Genomic DNA, 22,264 nt, shown 5'->3' on the forward strand with positions numbered 1-22,264 from the left:
CCCAGGACCCTTTTTGTTATGCCGCCGCGGCACGACTGCGACAATTCTGAGACGACGCACACGCGACGAGGCGCAAGCCGAGCCCATATTTGATTCTGCACGCAATATAGCGAATCACCGCCAGCACCCCGCGGTCACACAGTCACCACCGTCATCTGGCGCTTGTGATTGCGTCGGTCCTGTTCATCACCAACACCGACCCCATCCTTCCACGACGAACACTCATATTCAGGAACCATCTACAACAATTCGCGCCCTGACATGCGTCGCAAATCCGTTCGAGGCTAGTGCTCATCATCGACCGCGCCCGGACCCACAATGTCTCGCGACGAGGCCTCGGAGCGGAGCCCGCTGGGCGAGCGTGGCATGAATGTCTTGCCTGCCTCCGAATACTTGCAGGAACGTTTGCAAGAACGACGCGCACGGCAATTGCGCCCCAAACGCGCGCGACACACCGACTTTGGCGTCCAGTTCACAAGAGGCCGCGACGATGACATCTTCCTGGCCGAAGCGAACGCGAGCCGCAATCCTAGGATGTACGACAGCTCACCACTGGCCGCTGCGAGCAGTCGCGCCTCGGACGCTGGGTCGCAAAACAGCGATCGAAGGCGGAGAGCACCGGGCGTGCGCGACATGGACGAGCAATTGGACCGCCTGCACAAGCAGAATTTCGCGTTGAAGCTGGAGTTGGATCATCGCCGCGAATTGACTCAAAAGTTGCGAGATCAAATGGAGGCCATGCAAGATCAAGTCGATCGCGCGCTAGTCCTGGAGGAAGAACACAAGGAACTGCTGCGCATCAACAGCGAGCTGGTGTTTGAGTTGGAGAAGCGCGACAAGGCAGTCGAAGAAGCCATGGACATCATTTGCGACCTTGAAGATCAAGTGGGCGATCTGCAGGAACGTGGCAGCACTACCAGGCCTTCTACGGCACAGGCAGACTCTGGCTATGCGAGCACCGAGATCCATGACCAAGACTTGCGCTCATCACCACCACGCGCCGCTGGCGTATCCCAGACACCAGCCGTCAAGGTTCAACCACCTTCGAATCATGCTTCAGCCGCAACCCAGAAGCTCCAAGGCCTTCTCAACACACAGACTCCCGCGAAGCCTAAGAGGCAGCCATCAGTCTTGAGTTCGAGAAAGCCCAGCACCCAGGCGCTGCGAAGTGTGTATCTGGAAACCTCGAAATCGCTGAAACCGGTGCAGAGCTTCCAGTCGCTATTGGAGAGACAGGAGGGGAAGACTGAAGACGACACCGATGAGCTGCCGAGTTCGCCACGATTGAGCGCCCTCAGCGAAAGCAGTTTTCCGTCCCTCTACAGCCCGAAGAAAGCCGTCAGTCCCGATAAGTATGCGTGGGAAGCTACTGACCAGACGAAGAGTATGGCCGCCTCCCTGGGCTCTCGTGCACACATGCGTCAGGATAGCATCAAACGGGTCAGCCAGTGGATGTCCGAGCGTGATGCGATCGAAACGACGCCATCCAAGTCGAACCGCATCTCTCCACCCCTGCAAGATGAGTCCGATCACCAACCCCTTGGGCACCGTCCTCGCTATCAGTCCCTCAACAATGCGCTGGCAGCCTCGAAGGAGCCAGCAACGTTAGAGCCGGCACCTGAGCTCAAACAGTTCCAGCACCAATTACGCAAGCAGAAGCCTGGCAGAAACCAACCTCGACCGCTTAGCTATAATGGTCCTGCCTTTGGTGAACATAACATGCCACCTACGCCAGATAGCGTAAGCACCAGAATGCTTCGGGAGTCGCGATCTTCTATCGTCAGAGATAAGAGTCTGGTCGATAATGTGCCTTCGCCGCTCAAAAGCTTCGAACTTCCCGAGTCTGGCCTTCGCACTGCACCACGTCAGATGAGATCTTCAGTCGAGCTTCGCACTGCTTACAACAGCAACCTCCAATTTCGATCTACAGCATTAGACGGGCACGACCACGACGACAGCTCAGACGAGGAGTACATTCCGCAGGAGCCAAAGAGTCTTCGCGACGATGAGGTGAAGGCTTTCGCCTTTGATCAGAATTACGACTTTGCGAATGGGCAGTCAATCGACCAGGGCATATCGACCAGCTTCCAGTCACATTCGCGACAACCTGATGATGTCATGTTCAATCGCAATGATATATCGCCGACACTGAGGCCTCAAACGATAGAACGTAGGAGATCCAGCGGTCAAAACCACTCAGCTCCTGTCAAGCCCCGTTTTGGCCGCATGGAAACCAGTCCAACATTATTGACTGTGAATGGCTTCGGCGGCGATGGCAGGAGCCCTGTCGACAGGTTGATCAGTCCACATTCTGCGCGTTCACAACATTCCAGCTCGTCGGGGAATCGCACGATTACTGAAGCCGAAGAGAAAGCTCAGCCGCAATCTCCAGTGCCTTCAGCGATGACAAGCGTCGCGTCACCACGCTCTGGAACCTCGCCTTCACCAGCCAGAACGCTTAGCAAGAAGATGCCAGGCTTCATCAGGCGCCTCAGCAATACTATGGCTGCTGGTGAAAAGCCTGTCTTGCCGACATTGACCACGGCGCCGTCTTCTGTGTACGCGCAATCTGGTCCACCACGACCAAAGACCAGCCACGCCGATCGCCTGACCCGAGGCAACAACGTCAGCCCCACTGTCGCTAGACCTCCTAGCAGTCGCGATAGTAGACCTACGCCTCCGACGAGGGCGAAGACTGAAATGAATACAGCACGGCCAGCATCAGCAGCTGCCACCGATAAAGAGAGGCGATTCTTGTTTAGACGCAACGAAAGCGCCAAGAAAGACCCTACAGAAGAACTTGAAGCATCAGACACTCCGGCGCGAGTCGGTCTTCAGAAACGCAGAGGCAGCATTAGAGACGTCATGGCCTCGAGACGTCCATGGAGGTAAACTTGCAGCATACCGGCATTGCTTTCTTCGTACGCGCATGTAGATTACTGACCTGTGTCAAAGAGGGCCATGAATGAGCCATTGTGCATGATGGAAGCGTAACAAAACAAAACACGATGGGCAAATTGGGATGACTTTACGAATGCCTTTATGGCTGAAACACGACGACATGGCAAAACTCATTACCGCTGTATACTATTCTCGGGTATTACAATAATACGTACATGGCTTCGATGTAAGGTCGAAGGGTTTTGGAGAAACATGAGTCTTGCGTAACATTCAAATACAGTGTTTTCCACGAATTTGATGCTAACCTACCATGCCGGCGTTGTGCTTGATGTCCTTAAGTAGCACCTTCCTCGTTTTGAATGGCAGTGTTACTTCGCCACAGAGGCGCATTGATGCCTTCGCTCTACTGCTTCTGTAGCAACCTCGACATGTCTCAGTCACATGTGTTGGCGTTGACCAAGCATCGCCGGACTGAAACAAACCGAAATGCTTGACGAAAGCTTCATGGCATCAAGCCTGCTCGGTCATTAAGGTAGTCTACCCGGCCCAATCGCATCCCCAACGCGAACCACATGGCCCTTTTCAACACCACGCGTCTTTCACATCAACAGCTCAACACATCTACGCCTCTTTCGTATGTCTGACCGAAATATTGTGCTCTAGAGCAAAAGAAAGATAGGGCCATCGTCACCTCGGAGGTTCTCTACGCGACACGTGCGGGCATTGAGAGTTCTCACTTGCTTGTTGCTGTCCCGCGAACACGCGACAGCGACCGGCTCAGGCAGGCGAAATACTAGCTTCCAGGAACAGAAACCCGGGCGAGCACCACAGCTACAGCCGACAACTTTCTTGCTTTGCTTTACCCGGTACAAGGCGGCTAAGCAAGCTTTTTCGCGCAAACAAGCTGTATCGCCCGCCTGGCTTCGCGCATTCGCATTGGGATGCCGTCGCAGCCGTCCTCCGCCTTCGGGGAAACATCAGCAAAAGCAGAAGGTGAAGAAGTAGTGACGCCGACGGCACGGATCCAAAGGATTGGGAGTACAAATACAAATACCCCGAGTGAGGGGACGCCCTTCGCTGCTGAGACTGATGAGCCATTCCACGACATCCCGGTTTCTTCTAAATACCATCATCCTGGCCCTCGGTCTGCCTCATCCGAGTCGTCACTTCAGCCTCAAGCTCAACCATCAACAGCAGCGAGTAAAGCAAGAGAAACAACACAGGCTTCACCTTCACAATCATTTCTGGATTCAACTACGACATCTTCTTCTCCACTTCTAAAACGCGTTCAGAAATCCCGCGCGACTCACGTCGCGCAAATCGTACTGTTTATTCTTCTTGTTCTGCAGTTTATACTCATGTATAGGAAATTTGCCTTAGCGAGTGGATTCGCTGTTGCGGCGTTGGTGAAGGGGAATGTGGCTGTTGCTGTTGCTGGGAATGGGAATGGGCATGAGTATGGAGGTTCGATGAGTAAGAGCAGTAGTAGTGATGTGCCGGATTATTTTGTGACGAAGCCGGAGTTGTTTCCAGGTATGTTTCTTCATTGATTTCAAGAGGAGAGGGCGATCTGTGAAAAGTTGAGGATGTGCTTGGTAGAGTGAGATTGATAGGCAGAGTGAGGTCGGTCGGGGTAGTTCGGAGATCTTGGTTGCGAGTCATGGTGTGAAGATGATCATCGGAACTGAGACTGATGGAAATGGATAGGTCCGACACCTACTGGAGATGCGGCTTTTCTGGCACAGACGAATCCGGCACCTTTTGCTGGGACGGTGAGTGGCATGCGATGCTATTGCAAAACACAGTGATACTGATGAATATGATTAGACCTACATCCCAAATAGCCCATTGGCGACCCAAGTGCCAATCGTGGGCAACAACGACAATGGCAACATCTTCCAGTACGAAATACATTTCACCTGTCGTTCGATCATGTTATCAATTCTGACTTGACTAAAGAATGCATGGCCAGCTGTCACACTACTTTCCCAACCCACAAGGGTTTGGAGTTGACGAGTATTCTCTGCCGAAGAATGCTTCGATCGTGCAGCTGAATATGCTGTCGAGACACGGCTCTCGGTATCCCACGACTGGAGCTGGTGCTGAGAAGATTGGGCAGAAGATCTTCAATTATACGACTGGAGTGTCTGGGCATGCGACGTTTTCTGGGCCGCTAGAATTCTTGAATGAGTGGACTTATAAGGTAAGCACAAAATATATGTAAGATCAGACTTTTTTATGCTGACAGTGCTAGCTCGGTGCTGAGATTCTCGTCCCTGTCGGCAAGCAAGAACTTTTCGATTCGGGTACGCTACACCAAATCATGTACGGCCACCTGTACAAGAACAACGGCACCAAGATCACCGCAAGATCTACTACACAAGATCGTATGCTCAAGTCTGCCGAGTACTTCCTTGCTGGATTCTTCGGATTGGAATGGACCCATAACGCCACTTTGGTTTTGGCGATCGAGGAAGATGCCGGCGTCTGGAATAATACTCTCGCGGGCTACTACAACTGCAACAACTCAAACACGGGAGTCTCAGCCGGCGGTAGCAATGCCAGCACAGAATGGTCTTCTATATACCTTGCTGATGCCCCTGCGCGACTGAACAACTACAGCTCGGGCTTCAACTGGACTGTCGCAGATGCGTACAACGCCCAGTCGCTCTGCGCCTACGAAACCGTTGCACTCGGCTACTCCGCTTTCTGCGGTCTCTTCACCTACTCCGAATGGGAAGGCTACGAATACTCCATCGACCTCGCTTTTGCCGGCAACAACATGTTCCAATCTCCTACCGGTCGCGCAGTGGGAATCGGCTACGTTGTCGAAATCCTCGCTCGCCTTCAACACCATCTCATTACAGAGCCCGTAGCGCAAGTCAATGTCACACTGGACAGCAACCCTGCCACATTCCCGCTCGGCCAAACATTAAATTTCGACTTCAGCCACGACACAAATATCGCAGCTATCCTGACAGCTTTCGGTCTCACGCAATTCGCACCCGTCCTACCAACCGACCGCATCGAACGTAACCGCTCTCTCATCGTCTCACACATGGAACCCTTTGGCGCGCGACTTGACATGGAAATCATCGAGACTCCAAAACCACTCAGTGGCAACCGTAAAGACGGCAATTCTTATGAAGAAGGTGGTGTGACGAGATATATCCACTTCATTCTGAATCAGAGAACAATTCCTTTGGGCAAGTCGTTGAGCAAATGCGGGGAGAGAGATGATGGATGGTGTGAGTTGACGACTTTTATGGAGGTGCAGAGTAAGATGTTGGAGGAGGCGCAGTATGATTGGAGTTGTAATGGGGATTATCCGGCTGTACCGTTTGGGGAGGTAACGGATGGGGTGCCGGTTGTGAAGCAACCGTAGACATTTGAGAAGGTTCAATTTGAGTTGAATTAAGCTGGAAAAATGCATGCGATGGAAGAGATTCATCGACAAGCCAATTCATGACTGCAAATGGCACAAATGACCAGTGCAGAAGTTGGCCTCGCCAGTAATCGCTAATGCTTGCTTGGATGCGGACATGAGAGACTAAGGCGGGTTTTTGATCCACGCTTGTTCAGCTTTGTTCTTGCTTCAGGTTGCGTGCCTCAACTGATCTGGTCCGGGCCCAGAGGCGTCTCAATCGAAGCTGCGAGGCAGTTCGTGGGGCCGAAGGAAGCCGATGAGGACCAGAGGGGCTGCGGTTCTCTATATCATGTTATAAACACTCTCGGCCATGCCCATTGAAGAGGCAGCCGTATTTTCAAGGAACCTACAGTTTTTGTCAAAGCCTGACAAGGCAAAAGAAAATGCAGAAGAGCTTCTCTGACTCGCAAGAACATACAGCTCCATTCTACGAGTCGATCAGCACCTGTATTAGCGTCAAGTAGCTTGGATCTACGTGAAGTCCTTTCACTTTGAAAGGAACCTACGCCAAAATGTCAACATCCGGCTCTGCTCTTGCTCTGGCCCTGTGTCAAGTACCCGAACCGATGCCCAAGCACCGGACGAGTGTCATATAGCGTCCAGAAGCACTCCAGAACAAAAGCTCTTGGCACCAATCATGCTCACTTCACCATCCCATATCTTGACCAAACCTGCTCCGATCGCCCCCAAACCTCTTGCTATGCTCTCTCCTGGCCAAAACGAATGCGTCGAGAGGGAATCGAACCCCCCCCTGCTGCTTGGAAGGCAGCAATCCTAACCACTAGACCATCGACGCATTTGGATGAGTCTTGGTTTTGGATGGTGCAATATGGAAGCTCATTTCCAGAGCAGCTGACGATACAGCGCCAGCACAGGCTCAAAGACAGGCCGATCTGCTCTAGTGCCAGCCTCCGTGGAGCTACCTACGCGCCGAGACGTTCGTATGTACTCTTGATCGATCTTTGGGATTAGGGTTGAAGTGGAGAATTTCATCAAGAGCCGAAGTTGGTGCTTATGTAATGCATCGGGCCGGCCATGTTCGACTCCAGCCTCTGAAAGACGTTTCTCCCCGGGACAGTACCTCCAGAGTACTTTGCTCTCTCGAAATCTTGCCAATGGTCAATTCAGTGATTGTGAGCGTGGTGAGGTGTTCAGCTTGGTGCCTACTCTTTCGCGAGAGCGTCTGGCCCAAGGCACAAACCCTCCATCTTACCTAGTGGCAAGAACAAACGTGCGAAGGCACGCGCCTGACTTGGGAGGTAGATCAGGTTTCCCCACGAGCTCTTTTTGCTGTGGTTTTGGCTACTGCTGCGACCACGCCGAACGTGGCAAATGCTCTCTGAGGATCTACTTCACTTCGCCAATACTGATAGAGCTGAAGCCGTGCTGATGTCATCCAAAATTCTGCCACGCGTCCGGGCATGTACGGCCAATGGACCCATCCTGTACGGCCTTGCAAGATATCCGTTAGGTCAATCCATCGCGACCGGTTGCTCAGAAGAGCCTGAAGGTAATATGACCGATTCTCGGCGCCGAGCTCGGCTGGACGGCTTTCTGCTATGCCATATCACAACCGCACATGCGAAGTCATTCGTCCTGGCAGCATCAACCATTGACGCCGGATAGACTGGCATACTACCTATACGCGTAGATTTACTCAGACTACCATGGCGTACGGTCCCTTCGAGAATCCATCTTGGCAGCAAGACTTGCCTTCACCATATTTCGGAGAGAGCCATCGAGTATTCCAGAAAGCATGCCGATCTTTCATTGATGAGAACCTCAATGCGCATGCACTGGAGTGGGAAAGAGAGGAGAACGTCCCCGAATCAGTATGGAAGCGCTTCGGCGAAGCCAATATGTTGATTCCCGCCCTTGCAGCACCACTGCCTGTGGGATGGCTGAAGAAGTTGAACCTGTCAAGACTTCCCGGCGGTGTGCAAGTGCAAGACTACGATGACTTGCACTCGTACATTTATTTCGATGAGGTATGTTAACCTGTTTGAGATGATGAGGCCGACAGAACGACATGCTGAGGCATTTCACTCCATAGATGGCTCGATCAGGCTTGTTGGCTATTCCAGGATCTCTGATGGCAGGTATGGCGTATGGAGTGCCTCCTATCCTGCATTACGGGTCTTCTGAGCTACAAGAGCGGATGCTTCCTGAACTTCTGACCGCATCGAAACGTTGTTGCATCGCGGTGACAGAGCCAGAGGCTGGTTCCGATGTTGCAGGTATGACTACTACTGCCGAGAAGAGCGAAGATGGCAAACAATATATTGTCAACGGAGCTAAGAAATGGTGAGCAATGCCACATCTTGTCGGGTGCGGAACGACACCTGGTTTCTGACACTTTCAATGAGGATTACCAATGGTCTATGGGCCGACTACGCAACAATGGCGGTCAGAACTGGAGGTCCGGGTGCAAAAGGGCTTTCACTACTGGTTGTGCCACTCAAGGGCCAAGCTGGCGTGACAGTGAGAAAACTACCACTCGGAGGAGGAAACACTGCCGGCACCGCATACATTGATCTCGAAGATGTCCAAGTCCCCATAGAAAATCTCATTGGACGCGAAGGCTCAGGCATGTCCTACATCATGGCGAACTTCAATCATGAACGTATGGCGGTATCGATTACTGTCACCCGGCAAGCTCGTGTGGCTCTTGATGCCACTGTCAAGTATTGTCTCAAGCGCGAAGCATTCGGCAAAACGCTGATGGACCAGCCCGTCATCAGGAAACGACTGGCCAAATGCGGCGCTGAAGTCGAGACGATGACCGCATGGCTGGAGAGTTTGTCTTACCAGATGCACAAGTTGGGCAAAGAACAGGCGGACGCCAGGCTTGGTGGCTTGATCGCTCTGGTCAAAGCGAAGGCTGGCAAAGTCCTGGAGAAATGTGCTAGCTGTGCTGTGCTTTTGCACGGAGGAGCTGGTTATACGAGATCTGGTCAAGGAGAGCTGGTTGAAAGTGAGTACTCTGTACTTCTTCGAAATTTCGCTAACAATCTGCAGAAATCTTCCGCGAAATCAATGGTGCACGAATTCCTGGCGGTAGCGAGGATGTTATGTTCGACCTGGCAGTACGCCAGCTCATAAAGGTCTACAATTCGAGCTTCAATCAGCCTGAGCTGGCGAAATCGTCTCGGCTGTAAGCTATCTTCATCTCACGAAAATTGTGAAATGCAAACGGAAAGTATCGATCTTGTGAGAGCGGTTTCTCGTTGCTTCGTTTCCCGCGAGCACTACTGTCGTTGCTCTTTAACACTCCAGATGATGCTGCGTTGCTATGTAGCAAATGGTCAGTTTCCGTCCATTCTACTGAGTCGAGATCGTGGGCGGCCGCATGTAATTTCACATGAGGAAGCAGAGTCTGGCCGGCGACTGCGACTGCTCGCGAAGAAGGCTCGCTCGGCCCGAGATGAATGCAGTGCAGTTCTGGTGCATCTCGGCGCCGAGCACATCTGCCGAAACCGACTTGCCGGAAACGACCACAGCGTTCACCAACACCTCCACACTCCACACAACCGATCTACCCGCATCTCGAGCGAGACGGCTTCCACAACGCCTGAAAAACAGCAAAAGTCTTCATCATGTCTGGCGCACCACGATATACAACAGAATTGATGGACGTACCGGGGATGAAGTTTCGTATAGACATACCAGATCCAAAGCAGCGAATACAAGCATATGTTGACGAATATGCAAATCCATCCCACAATGGAAAGACATTTGAGGTGCGCCAGTCAAGGAATACGCATCTCGACAGCATCTAATCTTGTTCCTCGTAGGGCATAGACGAGCCGCTCATGAGAGAATGCATCCGTTTGATCGACGCAACCGGGCCACCGAAAGTCTCGTGTGTCTTCGAACTAGAAGTATCCCAGCAGTTCTCCAACCGCATGGGAAACATGCACGGTGGAGCCATAGCACTCGTCTTCGATATGGCAACTACCATGTGTCAAGCACCTTACGCCAGAGAAGACTTCTGGTGGTTTGGCGGTGTGTCGCGAACACTGAATGTGACGTATCTGCGGCCTGTCCGTATGGGCATGCGAATCGAGATCCGATGCGAGGTGCTACAGATTGGAGATCGACTCGCGACGATTCGTGGCGAGTTTCGAGATAAAGCTGATGGGAGAGTATTGTGTGTTTGCGAACATAATAAAGTGAGCATACAATTTAAGGGCAAGTCTGCCCTGTGAGACATCATGACAAGAGTGATTCGTTACTCAGTAATGGTCTGCTTCACTTGCAATATCAAGCCATATTGTCATGGCCGACTCCAAGATGAAGTTGCTGGTGACCACGAACGTGTAATTCGAATCATGGCGATGCTACCTCTGCAAAGCTCAGATCTAGCTGGGATCTTATTGAAGTGTCTGGCGAGATACTATGCTCGAAGTCAAGCACACTACCATCTCGATGCCGAGTCGTGAACACCGAATCGACATGGGCCCCAGCACGAGCGGCGCCGAAGTCCCCTGGACGTTTTGTAATCATTTGAACAAAACGTGCTTTAGACCGTCCCCAACTGCACCTCAGTGCTCTCATAACTGTTTCATCATTCATAACGAAGCGATCATGTCCGTCCTCACACTCCCGACCGAGTTCCCCGCACTTGCAGGCAAGATTGTAGTCATCACCGGCGGCGCAAGCGGTATTGGCGAGGGCTACGTACGCGTCGCTCGTGCTAATGGGGCCAATGTCGTCTTTGGCGATCGAGATCAGGTGCTCGGCAATAAAGTCGCAGAAGCTCATGGTGCTACATTCGTTCCAACGGATGTGACATCTTATGCAGACCAATTGAATCTGTTTGCGACAGCTTTCCAGAAGTACGGTCGAGTGGATCATGCCATAGCGAACGCTGCAATTTATGAGCCAGATTCGTGGTTTCCGGAGACAGCTGATCTGGCGAGCGTTCAGAAGGTAATGTCAGAGCGTACGCCTCTGCGTTCAACGAAGAGAATGCTGAGAGATTTGCAGGAGCCATCCTCACTGGTGTACGATGTCAATGTTCGTGGCGTGACCACCTTCTCGCATATCGCGTCCGTGTATTTGCGGCAGGGGGTCACATCTCCGACGAACGACGACAAGTCGCTCACAATTGTTTCCTCCACGGCCGGAATCCATGTGGCACATAAGACTCCACTTTATGGGGTCAGTAAACAAGCTCTTGACATTTGGCCACTGCCACTGAAGTGCTGACATTGCTCGTGAACAGACCTCTAAAGCCGCAATCAATTACTTGGGCCGGGCGCTGTCCAAGACACTTCCGACCACACACGGGATCCGCGTGAACGTCATCTGCCCATCAATCACGCGTACGCCTTTGGCCGTCGCCGCCCACATGATCAAAATGTTCGAAGACGCAGAGATCCCGGTACAGAGCTCGGAGGACGTGGGCAACGTTATCGCAGCGACCAATTGCGATCCCTCCATGAATGGCAAAACGCTGTATGTCCACGCGGGAAAAGCCTATGACTTGCAGCTGGACTCGCCTACGGTTCAAACTGAGGTGCTAGGCTCGGAGATTCTCGAAACCATGGGCAAACTAGCCAAGAGGTATCAACGATCTTCCTAGAGCAGTCGCTGTCCTAGTGCGCTCGTTTTGTGACGTATGCGAAGGTTTCTGCTGTCGTATAGTTGCTGTAGTATTATATCAATACAGGCGAATCTGAATGTTGTCAGCAGGAGGACCACGTTGACGTGTCTCAAATAGCTCTCTGCAGCGCTTTTATGCCATTTGATCATGCTAAGAAGCACATAACTCTCCGTGCTTGCGGAGAGTAAGCTCATTTTGTCGGCATCGCTTTCACCAAAAGGATTTGGATTCCACACAATACCTGGCTGCACACTTGTGAGCTCGGGAGCATTCATCGTTCCAGAAAAAAGTGCGCTTTGTAGTGATCCTTCTCCAATTAATCACGGCAACCTGCGCGCAATCGATGGCTCGATGGGTCCAGAAGTACCCTTCAGTTAATCTGTGTTTAACAAGCGGCAGATCCGTATCAACATCTTTCGCGCATCACACCGCAAAGCCGCAACTCAGTAGCTCCTGCAGCCAAGACTCTGTATCACGATCTTCGCAGAAGCTTGCGTTCAGCCCCTCTGCCGAGAACGGATCATCTGTGCTCGAAACATAATTGTTCTGGCCCGCGGTTTGCGAAGCGGACTGGCTGTTGTACGTCGATGTCGACACGTTTTGATCAGTAGGCGGTTGGCGAACACTCGATTGTGCAGGATTCCATTTCAAATCATTTCGTGCCAGCACGACCTCGAACATCTTCACCGGCCATCTCAGAGGGGTCCAGAATCTGGAAGATTCTTTCAGATGCTCCAGGTCCTCGTACATTTGGGGTTGTAATCTCAGCTTCCGAATTGGCGATGAGTCCGGCTTCAGTGCCATCTCGATACGCAATGCCAGCAGCGTAGAGGTACAAGTCAGTCTTTGCGTAGTCCTGCCATCAGTACTTGACCCGTCCAGGAAGATGGGGTTTGCTCTTACAAAGACAAGGGACACGTCTGAATGAGGTCGTGAAGGATTATGCGACGGATGATGGTTCCTAGCTCAAACATGGCAGCTTCCTGCTTGAGTAACGCACGCAACGCGCTCAGGTCATGATTCAGAAGGCGGTATTGCTCAGCCAGTGTCCTGTATAGCAAGCTTTGAAATCGGTAGCTGATCCCGGCCAGAACAAGAATCCAAACGTTGGCGGCAGACCACTCGTAGACGATGTCCGCGCGCAACTCAGTCGGCAGTGTTGTACGCCAATGGAGCAGGTCAGACTCCAGACGCTGTGCGCCTTGGAGGTCGAACTCTTCGACGCCGCGTGAGAGCAAGGAGACGAAGCGGCTGGCTAGACCACAAATTCCGGTTAGCTCCACGCAGCATGATGCGTCAACATCATCTCATACTGCAAGACTTACTCATCACGGCAATTTGACATGCATGAACCAGGTAGAGCTTGTGAATGTTGGTCGATTTGCACAGGATGGCGTGGGCGAAACCATCGTCGTCCCCCGGTTCAAAATCTGCCACGTCCAATGGTGCAGTGTCGAAGTCTGAGTCGTGTATTCTTTGGAGGTTCTGGAGTCCTGAAATTACCAACGTCTTGTCTCAATAGTACAATACCCACCAAATACGCCGCAACAGGGTCCGCTCGAGATGAGGCGTGGCTTCGATCGTGGAGTCTCGGTGGAGACCCAATTGGGTGGCAGTTCTGACAGCATTGTTGAACCAGAAATGGAAGTCGTAGTCTACAGAGTATGAGAATGACAACGATGATAGCATGATGCAACCCTGGAGAAGGCGCAGCTGACTCTTTTCGTGGCCAAAGTCATACAGTCGCTTGGCCTTGAGGAAGAACGAACGCTGAGCAGTTGCTCGGTCTGGGAACCCGGCATCTTGAATCAATGCCTCGGACGCGTACGGTACGACGTTTGCGAGCATAGACTGCAGCAGAAAGGGCGAGAATTTCCGCTGCTCGTAGTCTGAAATGAAATGAGCTCGTTGCAAAATCGGAGCATTGGGATGCACGCGTTCGAAATAGACATGTAGGAGTGCGTCACTAGTTCCTCAGGCCATTAGTATGCTCAGGGCATGCATTTCCCATGGTAACGGCAGGGCTTACACTGTGTCTGCTGGAGGAAAGTCGAAGGCGCCCCTACGTGAAAGGTACTCCGCATCCATGCGATCTAGTCCAGCAACATCCGGTGATGGATCCTGCAGGCAATCTGCGTCTTGCACAATAATCCTTACCCTTCTTCGTGTCTTCTGTACCCCGAGAGCTGAGCTCAAGATCGACATCGGATTCGTACCGTCGTGATACTCAATGACTTCCCTTCCACGTGGATCATGTGAGGATGGCTCAGAGGTGGCTGCATCAACCGGCGATCGGCCAGACATTTCCAGACAGACTCTCAGCTGGGCTTCATCTTCTGGAACTATCGCTGACGACTGGGGCGCAGCTGGCAAGCATTGTGGATAGAGGCCATTCGTCGTCGGCGCCGGAGCGGGCTCGGGCCCAGGCTCAACAGTCGAGACACCTGATTGCCGTCCTACATTAGAAGTCGCCGCCGAGGAACGCGGCACACGTCGTCTGGCTGGCCGCTCGATCAGTTGACACAATGATGCTTGACCTCGATTGCTACATCTTGAGCAGGGAATGCCGGAAGTGCTCGCGTTGCAGCTCACTTTACGCGCATGGCATGTAGTGCATGCACGGACTTTCTTCGTAGTGGTCGCATTCATCGACTCGGAATCTGGTGGTACTCGGCATTGTCGTGATTGACGGTGTTGAACAGTTCACTCGGACCACGAGTCGGCAGAGATGGAGCAGGGAACACCTTCCAAGGGCCAGCCAATCGCAGGTGACCGACGACTTCGGCGCCGAGAACTCGGCCTGTTGTCAAGGTCCGAATCACGGTCTACTCTGAATTGATTTGCATCGACGAGCTCTGGATGGTGGTCTCATGATGTAGGCGTTCGAAATTCCCTTTCAGAGCTCAGCAAGACGTCTCTTCAAATGTACCAAAGAAGGGACCAGATAACCAGCAATAGGGGCGGCACGAACAATTTGTGGTTGCCAAGAGTCATGGAGACCTCACACTCGCAACCCAGAAAAGAAGAAATGGGAAAGACATGTTGTCTGCTTGGAGGCTCCAAAAGCCCTGTAAGCTCTGGCATATGCAGATGCCTTTCATTTCAACTTTTGCATATCTACAAATGCAATGCAAGTCGTAGCCTCAACCCAGGCTTACCCAAAAATGCATTCACTGATCAAGTGGCAACGATACAGTTCCTCTAGTCCTCAGTAAGATCACCATACTCCCACATACCCCTACGCTCATCCTTAGCCTCCTGCTCACGCTTCTTCAGGTCAGCCAGGACTTCAGGAGCAGCGCGCTCGAATGGGCGAAGCTTCTTGGGCACCATGGCCAAACCCTCGGTCACGACTTCAGCGTTGATCGTCTCGAGCGGGTTTGGCGCCTTCGTGTCCATGAGCGTGACCCAGAGCAAGTTATCCTTGGTATCGTTGAAGTCGATGTTGGCGACTAACTCGCGACCCACGGTGATCTCGTCGAGCATGTTCACGGCTTCCTTAAGGTACTCTGGCGCGTTGTTGAATTGCACAAAGGAAAGAGCGGCATCAACGGCTTGGCCTTTTAGACGCTGTGGGCCGAACTTGGCCTGGTCAAGAGGTCGGAGCGCAGACCAGGGCTGAGTCTCGCTGTTGCCGTAGTCGATGTAGACAACCTCCGCAGTCTTCTTCTCGCGGTCGTTGCGTCGAATGCGGGCACGGTACCATACACCGTCGGCGCTGAACTTGGCGGAGACGATGTCACCTGCCTTTGGAGCATCCTTGAGTGGTTGGCTGTTGCCAGGAGAGATATGGAAAGACGCGAACTCCTTCATAAGCGATTGCAGATTTGCTTGCCCAGATCCGAGCAGTTGGACCTTCAGCCGCGCGCTCTCAGGATCGACGTAGGTGACAGTGACATCCTTGTATTCGGTGTTGCGCTTAGGAGCAGGTGCATCACCGTTTGATGCGCCGTTTGCTCCACCGTTGGCCTGTACGTAATCGTCGCCGTTCTCAGCAGCCTCTTGCGAAGGGTCCCAGTCTTGCCAAAGTCCACGACGTGCTTCTTTCGCTTTCTGTTCGGCGCCAAATAGTTCGTTCGCGTTGCCGGACTTCTCTGCGCTGTAAGCGTGCACTGATGCGAGACCCTCCTCGACGAGCACCTTTGCGAAGTTCTCACGGTTGATGTAAAGGTCGCCAATGAAGCCTCCTTGCTTGTCAGTGTCGTGCACATCGATCTCAGCATCACGCTGCATGCATCGCTTCACAGCAAAGTCATGCGCTTCCTGACCGAATGGCTCGGCGGTGTCTTGGGGTCCACGAGCGCTACGAGGTGCACGAATACCGCCCAGCACGAACGTGAGCTTAGCATTCTCGCGCGGCACCAGAACGGTAAATCTGCTGCCGGACTTGACAAAGTCGACAATGCATGGCACCTTCTTCTTGTTCGACAACATCGTCAACTGACGCTTGGCCTTCTCAAGAGATTCACTGTAGTCAACGTAGTTGATCTGCTTTTGTGGCTTTGGTGCCCACATTCCCTTCTGCTCAGCTTGAGCAGCTTCTTCTGCAGCAAGTAGCTCATCGTAAATAGGGCTGCGGTCAGCATCGTCCATTCGGTGGCGGATGACTGAAGCATATCCGTTCTCAGCGAGCAGGAGAGCGACGTTTTTGCCGCCTTGTGTGACAGTGGCCATCTCACGCTCATCGTATCCGTCTGTAGCGGGTCTCTTGCCATCAATGACGACCTTGACGTGCTTGCCAATGAGCTTCTTGCGGAGGAACTCCTTGGCCTCTGCTTGGAATGGCGACTGCTTTGGGTCTGAAGGCTTTGGCTGGCGCACAGAACTCAGGTTGATGCGCTTTTCTTGCCCAGCCTTGTTGCGGATGAAGAGTGTGTCTGCCGAGAAGACTCTGCTCACAACAGCCTCCTGCTCACTGCCAGCCTTCTTCGTTGTCGTAGCACCCTGGAACAGACCAAGCTGTTGCTCTTTCGCTGCACGCTCTGCTTGTCGTAGCTTGCCCATTTCTGCGCCAAGCCATGTAGAGTGGTGATCGACGCATCGCGCAAGGCCGGCCTTGAGTAAGAATTCGCCGATATTTCCAACTGCGTGCAGCACTTCTCCAACAAGCAAGTTATTTGGTGACACACCAAGCACCCGCACTTTTACCTCCCGCTGCAGCAGTCTGTTCTCCACAAATTGCTGCGCTTCGTTACCATATGGCTCAGCAGGCTGTGTTTGGCCATTTGAAGGGTTCGTTCGAGCAGTCGTAGGTGAACGCAGGCCAGCAATCAGGATCGTAGTCTGGACGTGCTGCGTTGGCGAGAGCAAGAGTCTGCAGATCAGACGGTCTCCACTGAGCACTCTCTCCACGATACTGTCAATGGCTTGGCCTTTGTGGTCCTCTGCAAATTGCTTCGCATCAGGCAGATCACGAGCATTCTCCACCTTTGGCTTCGATGTGTTCCAAATGCCCTTGTCTTCCGATTTCGCATGCATCTGAGACGCTTCCAACTTTTGCAGCAGTTCGGCAGCTCCAGGTGATTCGGCCTTGCGATCCGCATCGTCACGTACCGATGCCCAACCTTCTCGCACGACGAGATCAGGCAATTGCTCTCCCGTTTGCAGGTTGACGACAGCGTACTCGCGAGATGCGCCGCCTGTCTTTTGTGGGATGGAGTAGAGCACCGAGAAGCGAATCACTTTGCCCACAAGGAGCTTTCGAAGAAAGTCGCGTGATTCGAAGCTGCATTTCTCGTCGGATTGCAGGCGTGGTGCATTGATGAAGGCGAGGCTGATGGTTTTCTCTTGGCCTCTGTTGTTCCGCACTACAATCGTGTCGCCAGAGAGCACGCTCTTGACTTTTCCTTCTTGCAGGCCAGACATGATGCGTAGCGATTCGAGGAATGAGATGGGGAGTCGAGGATTCGGCGGTGAGGTTGGACGGGAAGGTAGAAAGGCACCGACAGTATCCAATGCGGTCTGTCGAGTCAATGGAGGTGGTGTGTGATGTCGTGTGAGGTGTCGTGTGAGGAGTGGAGTGGGTGTCGGTGGTGCAGGACAGCTGTTCCTCTAAACTTTTATATCGCGTGCCCGGTGCACAACCTCCCCGCGTTCACTTGCAGGGATCGTGCTTTCCTTTCATCACACGCCAAGAGGACCCTGATGCTCACTTCAGCATTCACAGAACGATCTTCCATTTGAATATGTGAAGCACAAGCATCGAATCGCGACCTGTGACCAAGGATCAAAGACCCAATGAATCTCAAGTCATCCACTGCAACAAGTAATGAGATGCACTGATAAGATGTGCGTATCGGCACTATCATAGCACGTACACGCGGCAGCATTCGATCAGAGGAGGAATGAAGGACGACAAGCAGCAGTGATGCATGCCCGTACAAGTCAATGTGCACAGACAGAACCGATTCTAAGCACAAACCAACAAACTGAGCATTCTCAAGCGTACACTCTGTTTCTCCGGATTCGTGCAACAATTTGATTAGGACCAGGCCTGGCGACTGCAATGTAGCCTACCTCTTCTTCAGGCTGGACATCACCGAGCTGCACTTTGACGTGTCGAGATCGTCTTGCAACATCAGTGCCATCTTCCATCGAGCTCTTTTGCTGCAGCAGTGCGTACGGGTTGTTGCGCAACGAACTAGCGAAATCGTCCAGCACCAGCGGGCCAGTTCTGAGGATGCTAAGCACTGCAGTAGTAAGCCCTGCGCCGATGAGCAGTACCGAGATAACGACGAGTACGGCCACCCATAGTTTGTGGCAGCGCAACACAGTTCGCTGTTCTCTCACAGTAGCTTCAGTCGCTCGGACTCCATAAGCGGGCGTTGCGTCCGCAATAGGCTCACTGCTCTGCTTTGTGTCCTCCAAAGGATAAGTAAAGTTGCCAGCAATTGCATACGGAGCAAGAGTGCTTAGCCAGTAAGTATTGAGCAGTTGAGAGAATCTTTGCGCAAAGAGCGTATTGCCAATCGAGCCGATTGGAATGGAATTGTTTCCAACCACAAACGGAAGCTCTGGAGTCAGAAAGTATTGCTCGACTGGTGTGTATTCGCCGTATCGTGATGGCATTGCATTCATGAATTGAGCGAAGAAAGTGGCAGCCGTATACTTGCCCTTGATTCCATAGATGCCGTCCCTGCACTTGAACTTGTTGATTTCGTCCAGCGCAGTTGCGGTCGGTGGACACTGCTGCTTTGGAAGCTCACGAATAGCAACTACCATGCAGTCTCGTGGACCTCCACCGCACACCGTGTGAGCTTCAATATAGGTCGTCGTAATGTTACACCAGGCTCTAGTGTCCTTCGATTGGGCCGGATAAGACCTAGACTGGAACCCGATCCGACGAGGCAACGTATCGTTCCATTCGTGTTCAGCTGTGAGGTCTCGCAAGACTGAACCGTAGATGGAGTCTGGATTATTGTACAACGCTTGGGAGGGCGCGTATCGTGAGCCAGGCAAATGCTGTGCTTGATACACTTTGGACTCATTAAGCCTCAACGGAAATTCGCCGTCGACTACATGCACGTCGCAGTCGAGCATGAGATATGACGTTTCAAGCATGAACGACGAGTTGGCTTGAGCAGCAGCACCGATATGTGGTAAGCCCAGCAATGCGACATCCATTGATGCAGTATTCATAGTCATATCCAACCAGCCATCTGCTCCAGCTTCGTGCGTTTGAGCCTCTAGCATCGGAATGTGAATATTGCCAAAGACGTCCTGTGGCCCGCGTTTCGAACTATTCGTGCTAGCCAGAGCTGCAGCAAAGACTGTGTTAATCGCTCTCTTGTGCCGATCACGGAAGGAGTCCAGAAGTGTAGTGCCGTTGTGTACGTTTAGATAATAAACGTCAGACATTGATTCGGCATTGTCTGTTTCAGAGGACACAACACGAAGCGCCGACTGACCTCCAAGGGGCGAGAGACCCCATAGCAATAGAATCACCGGAGTCCAGAGAGAGAATATGCGAAGACTAAGTAACGAGAAGAAAGCAGAGCCAAGTGAGCGACTAGCCAGAATTTGTTCTAGGAGCCCAAGGGTGATGCTCTTTTCCAATTTCCAGGAGGCGATCGCGGCCATAAGCTGACCGAACACTGCAGCAAACAGGATAGGAAATACCGAGGGCCCCTGCAGTGACCATGAGCTTCTATCCACAGGAAATGGAAAGCACAACTTACATAACCCGCAGCCTGTAGCAACCATTCGGTCTGAGAGCCTTCTTCAATCTCAATTCCGTCATTCTTGACTGCAAGCCCAGCAAATACCAAGAAGTACACGGCAAGCAAAGCCACTGCGAACGACAAAATTGCGCTTTCCAGATTGTCCGTCCACCTGTGTGCAGGTTGAATGTTGCATGTTGTTGTCTTTGGCTGCAAGCTACTCGACTCGGTCCAGTCAGAAGAGTGCTGTGACTGCTTAGGCTCCGGATCTACTAAGAGCTGAGGCTCGGATAACTCGTGGGAGGCTGCTGATACATGTTTCCGTCCCACTACCGTCTCTTCGGTTGCAAGGACTGACTGTGAAATGTCTGTTGTCACTGGATCGACAATGTCCAAAGTCGTTGGTGCTTGATATGCTTTGTCACCGACTTGTCGACTGCCATGTTGTGTATTGGCAATGTCCATAGCCGATGGCAGCTTCACTTCGGTTTGACCAACAGACTCTGAGAAATTGATGTTTTGCTGAGCAAACAGTACCGGCAAGCAACGACGATGCGATGCAAACACTGAAGCGCACAGGTTGACGCAGAGTTGTATCTGTACCTTCCGGCGTGAATGTCCAGTAAATACCTGGTGAGGCTGTGCATGCTCAGCTGCGACGTTACCGCACGAAGGCTTAGCGACCAAGTCCTCGAGAGAGGTGTGAGCCAATAGGGAAACGCAACGGGCGGTCACAGGATGCTGCGGGTGTGTCGCACAGCATCGTCAATGTGGCAGGGGCTCGCCACTCCAAGATTGCGGCTGATGGTGTTACCAGTCGATTTCAGAACAGTCGCCGAAGCTCCTTGTCTTTAAAGTCTTCTACCCGACCAGCAACGACCCGCCACTCGTACTAACCATCGCCCCCGTAACATTCCAATCCCTCATCAAATACACAAAACTCTCCGCCACATCCTCCACCCTCCCCACCTTCCCCGTCGGCAACTTCTTCACCGTCTCCGCGAACATCTTCTGCTTCTGTTCCTCGCCCAAGCCCGCCCAGAGTTCCGTATCTACCGGCCCCGGGCTCACAACGTTCACTCTCAACGGTGCCAAATCCAATGCCATACCTCTCGTCATACCTTGCAGACCTGTGGCGTAGGAGTTGACGAGAGCCCAGTTGGGAATGGGACGTTCGGAGACGGCGCCGGTTGTTAAGATGATGCTGGAAGAGGGGCCAGAGTTCATATATGCTGGGGCGATTTTGCCGATGAAGAGGGGGGCGAAGAAGCGGACGAGGCCTTTGATGTCCTTCGTTAGCAGTATGTTTCCAACAAGTCATGATCAAGATTAAAATTAACCCACCAGCCTTCTTAATCTTCTCAATATCAAGCTCCTCCAATTTAATCATCGCCAAACTATCCCCAGCCGTACTCACGACATGATCGATACCTTTTCCAGTCTTCTCAAAGAGTTGTTTGATATTACTTTCCAGGGTCGCTTCATCACCAAGGTTACACGCATGGCCCGAGATACGGTCTTTCGCAGAAGGATATGCGGCTTGGATTTTCTGAACAGCTTTCTGAACACGATCGGGATTGGAAGAAGAGATGATCACAGTGCAGCCGTTCTCGATTGAGGCCTCCGCGACGGCATAGCCAATGCCTAATGCGAGAGATTAGTAGGAGAGCTCAATTCGCAGATGATGGAAAAGGCCTTACCTGATGAGCCTCCAATGACGAGGACTTTTGCGCCTTTGAGCTTTTGAGTGTATTTCGTTTGGTCGGTCATTGTTGTTGGATCGCCAGCTTGTTGTGTGTGTGGATGTCGATTCCTGAGGCAGGTGAGCTGCGAGGATCAGTACTTATAGTCCGCAACGTCTGGGTGGTGGCATGTGGCATGTGGTATGTGGCATTGGAAGATGCCGTCAATGTGAGGTGGGACGGATATAGCGGGGTTAGCAAGGTATCCACATCATACAGGTTTCATTCGGCAATCATATACGTATATTTTGGATTAGTTCATTGGGCATCCCTGGCGCACTGCGCGTCGCTGTGTTTGCATCAAGCTGTCACGAGATAGTCTCGCGCTGTCCCGAGGCCGATGCGCGAATCTTTTGTAAGCGACTGGTCGAATACACGATGACAAAGTCGTCGCATTAGTCAGACGTGTAAAGAGCTCGCCCGTGGT

General features: G+C 52.4%; 9 protein-coding genes and 1 non-coding gene across 10 annotated transcripts; 5 read left to right on the plus strand and 5 right to left on the minus strand.

Moving 5' to 3' along the window:
* Positions 1–318: 318 nt before the first annotated feature.
* RHO25_009885 (uncharacterized protein) lies at positions 319–2,965 on the plus strand (the record flags this gene model as incomplete). Its single annotated transcript, XM_065603227.1, has 2 exons — positions 319–2,888; positions 2,956–2,965. The coding sequence occupies 2 exons, from the start codon at positions 319–321 to the stop codon at positions 2,963–2,965; spliced, it is 2,580 nt and encodes an 859-aa protein (XP_065459299.1).
* A 1,405-nt stretch (positions 2,966–4,370) lies between these two features.
* Positions 4,371–6,286, plus strand: RHO25_009886 (uncharacterized protein; the record flags this gene model as incomplete). Its single annotated transcript, XM_023601409.2, has 5 exons — positions 4,371–4,434; positions 4,609–4,673; positions 4,729–4,802; positions 4,861–5,104; positions 5,156–6,286. 5 exons carry the CDS (start codon positions 4,371–4,373, stop codon positions 6,284–6,286), a joined length of 1,578 nt encoding a protein of 525 aa, XP_023453153.2.
* Positions 6,287–7,052: 766 nt separating this feature from the next.
* On the minus strand, positions 7,053–7,124 carry RHO25_009887. The gene has a single exon. It is a non-coding gene; the product is annotated as a tRNA-Gly (tRNA).
* An 871-nt stretch (positions 7,125–7,995) lies between these two features.
* Positions 7,996–9,486, plus strand: RHO25_009888 (uncharacterized protein; the record flags this gene model as incomplete). The annotated part of the gene is made up of 4 exons (XM_023601410.1): positions 7,996–8,316; positions 8,382–8,632; positions 8,695–9,302; positions 9,347–9,486. 4 exons carry the CDS (start codon positions 7,996–7,998, stop codon positions 9,484–9,486), a joined length of 1,320 nt encoding a protein of 439 aa, XP_023453154.1.
* Positions 9,487–9,924: 438 nt separating this feature from the next.
* On the plus strand, positions 9,925–10,536 carry RHO25_009889 (uncharacterized protein; the record flags this gene model as incomplete). Its single annotated transcript, XM_023601411.1, has 2 exons — positions 9,925–10,068; positions 10,123–10,536. The coding sequence occupies 2 exons, from the start codon at positions 9,925–9,927 to the stop codon at positions 10,534–10,536; spliced, it is 558 nt and encodes a 185-aa protein (XP_023453155.1).
* Positions 10,537–10,783: 247 nt separating this feature from the next.
* Positions 10,784–11,915, plus strand: RHO25_009890 (uncharacterized protein; the record flags this gene model as incomplete). Its single annotated transcript, XM_023601412.2, has 3 exons — positions 10,784–11,260; positions 11,318–11,491; positions 11,556–11,915. 3 exons carry the CDS (start codon positions 10,784–10,786, stop codon positions 11,913–11,915), a joined length of 1,011 nt encoding a protein of 336 aa, XP_023453156.2.
* A 444-nt stretch (positions 11,916–12,359) lies between these two features.
* On the minus strand, positions 12,360–14,141 carry RHO25_009891 (uncharacterized protein; the record flags this gene model as incomplete). The annotated part of the gene is made up of 5 exons (XM_023601413.1): positions 12,360–12,792; positions 12,840–13,191; positions 13,262–13,429; positions 13,478–13,902; positions 13,966–14,141. 5 exons carry the CDS (start codon positions 14,139–14,141, stop codon positions 12,360–12,362), a joined length of 1,554 nt encoding a protein of 517 aa, XP_023453157.1.
* Positions 14,142–15,137: 996 nt separating this feature from the next.
* RHO25_009892 (uncharacterized protein) lies at positions 15,138–17,801 on the minus strand (the record flags this gene model as incomplete). Its single annotated transcript, XM_023601414.2, has 1 exon — positions 15,138–17,801. One exon carries the CDS (start codon positions 17,799–17,801, stop codon positions 15,138–15,140), a length of 2,664 nt encoding a protein of 887 aa, XP_023453158.1.
* Positions 17,802–18,374: 573 nt separating this feature from the next.
* Positions 18,375–20,560, minus strand: RHO25_009893 (uncharacterized protein; the record flags this gene model as incomplete). The annotated part of the gene is made up of 2 exons (XM_023601415.2): positions 18,375–20,063; positions 20,114–20,560. The coding sequence occupies 2 exons, from the start codon at positions 20,558–20,560 to the stop codon at positions 18,375–18,377; spliced, it is 2,136 nt and encodes a 711-aa protein (XP_023453686.1).
* Positions 20,561–20,956: 396 nt separating this feature from the next.
* On the minus strand, positions 20,957–21,865 carry RHO25_009894 (uncharacterized protein; the record flags this gene model as incomplete). The annotated part of the gene is made up of 3 exons (XM_023601416.2): positions 20,957–21,375; positions 21,440–21,739; positions 21,796–21,865. 3 exons carry the CDS (start codon positions 21,863–21,865, stop codon positions 20,957–20,959), a joined length of 789 nt encoding a protein of 262 aa, XP_023453685.1.
* Between the last annotated feature and the right edge of the window lie 399 nt (positions 21,866–22,264).

Source organism: Cercospora beticola, chromosome 6, assembly GCF_033473495.1.
Source record: "Cercospora beticola chromosome 6, complete sequence".
NCBI lineage: Eukaryota > Fungi > Ascomycota > Dothideomycetes > Mycosphaerellales > Mycosphaerellaceae > Cercospora > Cercospora beticola.